At 39.6% G+C, this 9,675-nt stretch overlaps 1 protein-coding gene across 1 annotated transcript; it reads left to right on the forward strand.

Moving 5' to 3' along the window:
- Nucleotides 1-2,018: 2,018 nt before the first annotated feature.
- LOC116728848 (von Willebrand factor A domain-containing protein 7-like) lies at nt 2,019-9,534 on the forward strand (the record flags this gene model as incomplete). Its single annotated transcript, XM_032577165.1, has 14 exons — nt 2,019-2,306; nt 2,395-2,488; nt 2,584-2,718; nt 3,898-4,084; nt 4,164-4,339; nt 4,421-4,533; nt 4,617-4,733; nt 5,569-5,775; nt 5,847-5,979; nt 6,183-6,332; nt 7,339-7,431; nt 7,503-7,765; nt 7,847-8,140; nt 9,148-9,534. Coding segments are annotated over 14 exons (2,637 nt in total), but the record flags the coding sequence as incomplete, so codon positions are not given.
- Between the last annotated feature and the right edge of the window lie 141 nt (nt 9,535-9,675).

The raw sequence follows: 9,675 nt of genomic DNA on the forward strand, positions 1-9,675 counted from the left end.
TTTCTAAACCTCTCATTTCCTTATTTACAGCAGCAGCAGAGGGGGGCTTTTCTTTGAGTTATTGGTTAAGCTTCCATTAACTTATTTTTCCAACATCTGAATTATGTAACAAAGTAAACTTTGGTCTCTTAAGAAACCAAAAGTGAACATGCAGGAATCCTGCTCAGTGGCTTTTGCATCCTGTAACTGAACGGAGTGTTTATTAAACTTTAGGCCTGGAACCTGTCTGCAAAAAGAAAGTATTTGGTATCTACCCTACTATCAATTATCTATAGAAATACGAGAAGTATGCAAATAATCACGCTGTGGTTTGAATAATGATTAAAAACGAAAGTAAAGAACGCTGTTGCAATTTTTTCCCCTCTCCTCCTTAGCAGAACCTAAATCAAAAACCTTTGTCTGAATAAGTTTTATTCACTATAGCAGCAAATTTTACGCCAACACTTAATGTCCATGTGGGTATAAAATAGTAATCCCAAGGTGCAGACATGACGTTTGCATAATGGTGTGATTAGAAGGTCAAGTCCAGCGTGACTCCGCCCTGAAGCTGACCCTTATAAGGTCTGTGTTGACAAATTCACCACAAAGTTTGCTGAACAGCAGCAAGGTGAGTAGGTTTCTCCTTTAACGCCTCTGAAAGGGATCCGACATGAAGGCGACTCTTATCATGGAAAGCTAGAATTGGGATGCATTTCTAACTTTCCAAGATTAATATTTTATGGTTTGGTAAAGCTTTTAATCATCACATCCAATAAATACTTTAACGGTTTCAAAATGGTCTTTTCAAAGTGATTTAAACTGTTTTGTTTAGGTTTTTAAAGCTGAGCTTGATGGTACCAAAGGAACTGAATCGAAAGTGCTCATAATTCTGGTAAGTACTGTATGTTCCTGCTTAAAGGTTTTAAATTTGGAGCAGGAGACTCTATGTTGGGTCTTTCTCTTCATGATATGAGTTTAGTCTTAAAGGTTCTTCAGTTATTAAGATCAATACCCATTTTATTTCATCTGAGAGGGACAGTTTACCCTTAAATTAAATTTGTGGACACAGTTTGGTGTTTTAACAGGACAAACAGATTTTGTACTGAATAAAACAGTCCAACATTCTGCTTTTTTTAAAACAGCTTAGACTTCAACTTTAGTGAAAATTAAAACTCAAGTCTCTGAATGAGAAACCATTCGTGGTTTGAATCCTTTGCAAGTATTGAGCAGAAATGTTGAAGGATTTCCACAGCCACTGGGTGGAGCTTTGAAACAGGCTCCCAAACTCTAATCTGATTCATGTGTGTCAGGGTTGAGACAAATTTATCCTAAAAATTTACGTAATGGCAAAACATTTCAACTTGCTTAGGTGCATTTAACTAAATGGCATTGAAAATATATTGATATGAGCCAGGATAAATTGAAAAAGATGCACCAATTTTTTATTAAAAGTTTGAATTTGTAGTTTCACTGAACTATCGTTGAGCTTTTCAAAAGATGCATCAAAACTGACTAGAATAATATTTGTATTGTCAAAAGTGACTGAAGATCTAAATCAGGGGTGCCCAAAGTCGCATCCTGCATGTTTTAGTTCTCTCCCTTGTGGTACCAACAACCTTTTCAGCAGGTCAATGTTCTTCTTAGGCCTCTAATGAGCCATCATTTGATCCAGGTGCGTTAAACCAGGGAGAGAACTAAAACATGCAGGATGATGGCCTCGAGGACTGACTTTGGGCACCACTGGTCTAAATTGTAGATATTTGTTTCCTTTCAGAATATTGGAGCTATGATCCGCTCAGTGTTTGCTGTGCTTTGTTTCCTCCTCCTGCACATCGGAGCGCAGGCATTTGAAATATTGCCTGGGGGTTCTTTAAATCACCAGGAAATTACAGAGCAAGCGATTCTCAATGCAACTGTGCAGGCATGCCGCTCTCTAGCCCTGACTGAAGGAACAAACTTCAACTACCCAGTAGGAATACACTCCTGTTACATTATTCTTTCTAGAAACGGATCTCTCTCAGTCCTGGTGATGTTGTGTGAATGTGCGTCTTCAGGCTCAGCCTTTCACTGCAGAAGGCGTTGCTGCTGCCTGCGGCGCCTCGCAGTCGTCGAAGGCTTTCCGTCAAGCCATCACATCCATCAAGCTGAGGAATATCAGAGTGGACATCCGCTACGCCTTCAAACCGAGCTTCCACTTTGACGAGGAGGAGTTTGTTCAGGGAAGGAGAATCATCACAGAGGGAATGGTTGCTGTCAAAGCCAACAACAGGATGGGGAATTATGAGACCGCAAAGGAGAAACTGGGAGAGATTATGCATCCTTTGCAAGTATTCAACATAATTTGTACTTTTTTTTTAAAAGATTGAAATCTTTGTGGATTGACTGGTAATTCTTCTTCTCTTATCAATGTGGAAGGATTTCTACAGTCACAGCAACTGGGTGGAGCTGGGAAACACACTCCCAAACTCTAATCTGATTAAAGCAGAAACCAGCATCGGCAACATCGCAGGTAAAGAGATGGCATGAGCTGATGACCCTGCAGAATGCTGTTTGGATGGAATGGAGTAGAACCATATTATCTGATTCGGTTTTACTCCATGTCAGGTGAAAGCAGAGCCACCTGTCGCAACTGTGTCGGCGACGACTGCACCAACAACATTCTGGAGGACATCATCGCTGGACAGATCCTGACCTCTGGCTACTTTGGGCTCCTACCTTTTGTCTCAACCAAGCCACCTGGTAAATTCACATGCATTTCTCTTACAATTACCTTTGGAAAATTTATTTTTCTTCTTGAATGCAATACTTGGGTCATTGTCCAGCTTTGTCAGTCACAGATTACAGATATTTATCCTTTTCAACTTGACGAGTAACTATTTGCTTGCAGCAGTTCTCTGACTCAAAGATCTAGCAGTTTAAAATAGCAAGGGCTAAGAGGAAAAATAACTAGTTGAGTTTGCATGTAAACAGGTCAAATAATATATAATAAAATAGATTTTTTTGTGGAAAACGGTTTCTTGTGTGAATTCAAGCGTTCTTGAAAGGACCCTGCTGGCTTTAAGGGATACAAACGGCAATTACTAGACTTTTGTTGTTTTTCTGCTTTGGTTTTTTTCCCCATTCATGTTTTCCTGAAGCGATCTGCTCACCACAGCCTGAGGGAAAAGTGTCAGTCCTCTGCTGCTCTGGGTTCAGCAATGACGTATATCTGAACGATGAGATCAGCTGACTTGCCAAACAAACTCAAAGATGGGTTTTCCATCACCGACCGGTCGTGTTTTTAGCCATCCGACATTTTCCACCCGCTCCTTTGCCTGGTCTGGTTGGTTCAGGACGAGTTCAGAATAGAAATTCCTTTATCAATCAAAGTTTATTTTGTACAGCAGATTTCAGCAATAAAACAGTTCAAGGTGCTTTACATCATAACAATACAAAGTCATAGAACACAGTCAACAATTGAAACACATCAAAATGTTTCATTTATTACGTTTCAAATGCAACTATAAACAGGTGGTTTTTAGTCTAGATTTAAAGGCACTCAGTGTTTCGGCTGTTTTGCAGTCTATGGCTTCTATTTTCTGACACGATGCTTAAATCGCCCATTTTATTTGTGATATACATTAAAAGATACAATCTCCAGTGGATTTTAAAAACTCTGAATTTCACCAACATGTTTCCTCTGACAGAAAGTTGTTTTTAGCTAAAGATTAGGGTTAGAGGGCAGGAGACCTTCTGACAAAGACTCAAGATAGTCAGAATACCAGTGGAAACATGCAAAAACCAATGAGTTTTGATACTGTAATGCTAAAAAGCATCGTTACACTGATGCAAACGTTCAAATAATTGATTTATTTTTTTGCAATGCCTGTAAAACAAACCCAACTGTGTAAAAGCACTCAAACTTTTGTTTAATCAAAGGAAAGTGCAGTCATGGAGGATCATTCGATCAAACTGGTAAGATCGAGCCAACCGGTGGGATTAACAAGGATTCCTTCCAATCCAGCCACGGACATCTCCACACGCGAGCTGCAAACCTGGCAGTAGCTGCAACCAGCCAGCTTCTGGAGGACATTCGGCTGGCAGCCGGAGACCTCCCCTTCCTACAGTACGTTTGGTTAAATTATACAGCAATGGGTTTTCATTTATTTTGCTTCATTTTGTTCCATCTCTTTTGAAACTTTTAGGATGGTGGGGATCTCTAGAGGATCCAGCAAAGCTCTTTGTTTTGTCACTGACACCTCAAAGAGCATGAGCGACGACATCGCCGTGGTGAAGACCGTCACATCCACCATCATCGACATCCAGGTGGGAACAGAGAACGAACCGTCCGTTTACATCCTCATCCCATTCAGCGATCCAGGTACGGCTTCGCTTCTCAACATTTAAACACATTTTCTGTCTGAGGAAGAAAACTACAAACTGATTTGTTTTGTTTGCCAAGGATTTGGGCCAATAATTCGTACAACGGATGCAACACTTTTCAAGGATATTGTGAACCATCTAACAACTAATGGTGGAGGAGATGATGAGGAAATGAGTCTTTCAGGGCTGCAGGTATGCTCTCGCTGTTCGACTGTCTTTAAAACCTCAGTTTTTACTGAAGCTGATCTTTACTATATGCATGCATCATCTTACAGCTGGCGTTAACTAGTGCTCCGTTCAACTCCGAGATATTTCTCTTCACGGATGCTCCTGCTAAAGACAAAGATTTGAAGAACACGGTGATTGCTCTCATAGAGCGAACCCAAACTGTGGTAAGTGTTTGCATGCTAATTACAGCGCATATTTTTATAGGGCCTTGCACAGAGGATATATCCCAAACTTTTTTACATTTTGTCACAGAAACTTTAAGTTTTACTGGAATTCTGTGTTTGTGTTCACCCCCTTTCCTCTGATGCATCAAAATGAAATCAAATGCAATTGGTAGACCAGTGTAGTTGAAATCTGGCGATTCTGTGAAAATCTTTGATGTTTTTCAGAGAACTGAAAGTGTCTTGATGACAAAAGGACACCGGTCAGGTCAATAGTTAAAAATGTTAAAGCAGGTTTGTTTGAAAACAATTTTGACAAGTCAAATTACTTATAGGAAAAAGTATCAAGAAGAAATTTACAGTTTGTTGCAAGCCATACAGTGAACATGTGGAATATATATCTAAAACCTGATTGGAGGAAAATTAATATAAATGGTCATGCATGGTTGTGGCACCATCATGCTGTGGGAGAGGCTCAATTCAATCCCCAGAGGTGCAACAGCAACCTACATGCAGCTGTAACTGCAGTGAAAAGTGGTTCATTCTGGGTTTTCTGAATTACAGATTAGTCCGGTTACAGTTTTTGAAAAACATGTTTTTCTTTCTTTTCAGTTGTGCACAACTTTGTTTTGATCTATCACACAAAATACGCCGCGTTTAGTAGCTCAAAAAGTGCAAAAAAAAAAAAAGATAAAATAGTCAAAGGTCCATGAAGATGAAGCTAGATGATCCATGTGCAAATAATTTTTCCATCTCTTGTGTGGAATAATTGTTGTTGTTTTTTTCTTCCCTAGGGTAAACTCTCAGTTTAATTTAAATAGTTGTTTTCTTATTTCAGGTCAACTTTATGATTACAGACTCGGTCGTTACTAATCGCCGCAGGAGAAGAAACGGCAACCAATTGCAGACGAGAGCGATCTCAGAGTCTGACGCTCAGCTGTACAGAGACCTGGCTCAGGCGTCGGGCGGTCAGGCCATCGAAGTGACGAAGGCCGAACTTCCTGTCGCCGCAGCAATCATAGTCCAGTCAGTCAGCTCTTCAATGGTAATGTCAGCCAGATCTAAATGTGTTTTTGTAAAAGCCTCCTGGTCTAACCTCTTACTGCGATCCGATAGGTGACCCTTCTGCAGGCGTCCAGGAACCCAGGAAAAACCGACAGTTTCACCTTTATTGTTGATGAAACTGTTATAAACCCGACAGTTTACATCACCGGCAGGTCCCTCACTTTCACACTCACAAGCCCGACAGGTAATACCACCGCCTGCTAAATTTGAACCAACACAACGTTTTGTTTCGGTTTTCAAAATATACAGTTTGCAAAAAAAATCTTTACAGCTTAGCAAAGTCACTTAGTACTGAAAGCCTAATTTATTAATTTCAAAATGCAATAATTAGGATTAGAAAGGTAACTTGTGTTGCAACACTATGCTGATTACTTTTTTCCCCCCCAGGTGTAACTCAGCAAAGCACCGACTCTACCGGCTCATTGATCACTTCTTCAGAGACTGTGGGAAACTTCATAACGGTGCGGTTACAAAAGCACGTTGGACAATGGGCAATCAGAATTGTGTCAAACAATCCCTACACCCTGAGAGTTGTTGGTGAGATTCCCACCACTTCAGCATTTACGCTAACTTAGCATCTGCTCTTATTTAGGGCGATTATAATGAAAGTAACTTATTTATAATAGCCCCTTTTTTCCCCTAAAAAATAAACTTCTGTACTTGGGTACAACAGAAGAAAACCCAAATGTTAGTTTTGTTCTCAGCCACTTTATAACACACTACTGTGTGTCTGTCTTAAGTATTTTTCTTTTCTGCAACGAATATCCACAATTCTGATGCTGTAACAAATGCAATGTGTGGAACCTCCATTTACAGAAATGCACCAGGGGTTTCTTGGTCAATACAGTATTTGCCATTTTAGAGCCTTTATTGTCTCATAGGAGGAAAATTCAGGAGATTTACATGCACCATCAAAACAAGAGTCCTTTATTACTGATGTACAGAAGTGACAGGACTGTGTTTTACATATGTTTCACTAAAAAATGTTTATTTAAAAAAAATGCACCAAAATGTAAAGAAAAAATCAGAAACAACAGTCTTGGTCTGAAATTTGCACTGTTATACTTGTGCATCACAGTCTAACTTTAACTTTGCTGTAAATTTACAAAAAGGTGATAACAAGGCAAAACTATCATTGAGTTTTTTCTTTTTCTAATAAAATTAGTTATTGCTACAGCAATTTCAAAATGTATTTAACTCAGCAGTTTCTGCTTATACAATGACACCTGTGATTGTTTATTCTCTCGACATTTTTAAAACATTTACTATTTCTTTCACTGCTTGCAATTTTTCTTTTGTTCCTTCACTTAAATTGTTCTGCGACTTCAACATTAGTCTGTTTCAGCAGAAGAAATTGACCAAAACTGACAAACACTTTTAATCACACTTATTACATAACATCAGTCTGCATTTACACACTCATGCTTAGCAACATAAGCAATAAACCAAACTGTCATGTTTTACCTTAACTCATCTATTAGTTCTGCTAATTTTTAAGTTATTTGAAAGCAATAAAATAATCATTAGATTTTTGTATTTGCAGGTGAGAGCTCTGTCGACTTCCTGTTTGACTTTGTCGAGCCGTCTCAGGGTCCTTTCGGTGGATTCGATGCTCTCGACTCGCGTCCCAGAGCAGGTAAACGCCTGCTAATCTAAACTTTAACCGTGATTAGGTCAGCAGTAATCACTCGGTTTTGTTCTTTCAAGGCTTCTATGGCAGTTTGTTGGTGACTATATCAGGAAGTGACGCTGCTGCTGTGACAGAAGTTGCTCTGGTGGAATCGACGAAGGGGTCGGAGGAGACGTTGGGAGTTGTTGTGTCGCAGGGCGGCAGGAACTTTTTAGTCCAGGTTGATGTGATGCCGACGGTGGAGTTTGTAGTGAGAGTAAAGGGGAGAGTTCAAGGTTCTACTACTGACTTTCAGAGACAGTCGCCCACCAACTTCAGAGCTTCTAATCTGACTCTTACAGTGAGTAAAAGTGTGGCATAAAAATCAAGACCAAAAACCTGATAAATAATGAAAAGTTAACATTTAAACTCTTTTATTCAGGCTGACTCAGACAGCATCTTGATTGCAGGAACCATGACCTCTGTGCCCTTCACTGTGGCTTCAAGTAGATCCGATGAAAACATAACCATCCGAGCCACCAACTCGAGAAGTCTTGACTTGACATTTCCGACCGTTTTATTGGTGGAAAGTGGGAACAGCACTAATGGCACGGTGACCCTGCTGGCTCCGCTGAGCATCCCGTCTGGTTCCGACGTCATCCTGACCATCGTGGCCGAGACGCCGGATGGAAGTGACACCAACTACATTGTGCTGCGATTCTCTGTAGTAAACTCGGTAATAATGCCACAATTAAGTCTTTCAAGTTTACCTTAAGAATTAGGCAATAAGACAGTTCTTTAAAATATTCAGACCTATTTTTGCACCAACGCTGGTTCTATCACAGTTCAACAAATAAACATTGTGATGCTTTTCTCAACGCATTTAATGCAACTAATGTTCAAAATTGTTGCCAATGAAACAGTTCCTAATGGGGGAAAAAGTAAATATATTCAGCAAGTCAAAAGTTTACAGGTTTTCTGGTAATAACTAGATTTAAACTTTTTGCAGATTCAGTTGGTCTGAAATGGAAATTTTCATTACAGTTCTCAAGAATAGTGGAAACTTTGCATATAATGGTTGCATTGGTGTTTTTTTTTTTAAAAAAAAAAAAACTTTCTCCAGTCTGTGTGGTCTGAGTTTTTATCCCGTAAACCCTCTGAAAGATTTTCATCATTTCACATTTTTCTTAAGACATTTGATGGCAAGAAAAGTTTTCACTTTTCAATTTGGCCTTTTGCTGTCTGGGCCAAAGAGTTTTGCAACATTTATTGTATTGTTTATTGTAATATTATAAATATTATTATACTAAAAATATAAATGATGCTTGGGTATCTAACTCATGATCAGGACTGGGTAAAATGGATGCAAATTTCAGCACAGTATTCTATGGTTCTTTTTGACTGTTTGAATTTTCATCCGTTTTAATTTGCATTTTCAAATAGGCTTATTTGGGTTCATTAAATAGTGCAATAGTAACACTGAAGAGTACACAATAATGGTATTCAATGTTATTCAGATGAATAAATGCTCTTGAAATCAACAGTAAAGTTAAAGATGACAATCGCAACCATTCTGTCAATGTTGAGGTTTCCAAAAATGGTCAAATGATGTTTACTGATAATTAGACATTACCGCAAATATTAATACAATAGTTACCCATCCCTACTCATGTACAGACTAAACCCTTTTTGCAGTTATTAGCTCATATATAATCAAAAATGGGGTTTTTTTTCTCCCCACAGTTAAATGATTTCACCCAACCAGAGTGTCAGCTTCTCAGCATGCAGTCCAGCTGTGTTGAAAACTGCAGCCTGTCTGCTTGGGTCGTCTCCATCAGAGTGACTGACGGCGACAGCGGGGCGGGCGTCGAACGCGTCAGCCTCATACAGGGCACCGGCGTCTTCAACACCAACCTGGAGGCCGGAAACGAGAACGTAACGCTGGTGTCCTACGTCGCCTCCTGCTGTGCGCCAGTAATGCAGCTGCTGGTTGTGGACCGGGTCGGCAACGTTGGCACGTGTCGGTTCACTGCCAGGGTCTCCGGGTCCAGCATGGCCTCGCTGTCTTTCTTTCTGTGTCTCATCATGATGGGGTTTGGACAACTTTTACTGAGTGAATTCATGAACTGAATGATTCTAATACTTTATATCTTGTTGTATAACTTATGAATACTTTTGTCAACCACTCTGACAAATCTAAACCATCTGGAAAGAGATTCAGGAATTTAAAATGCAATTACTTTCGTTTTTTTTTTTATTGAAATTTGCACT

Source organism: Xiphophorus hellerii, chromosome 11, assembly GCF_003331165.1.
Source record: "Xiphophorus hellerii strain 12219 chromosome 11, Xiphophorus_hellerii-4.1, whole genome shotgun sequence".
Lineage (NCBI taxonomy): Eukaryota > Metazoa > Chordata > Actinopteri > Cyprinodontiformes > Poeciliidae > Xiphophorus > Xiphophorus hellerii.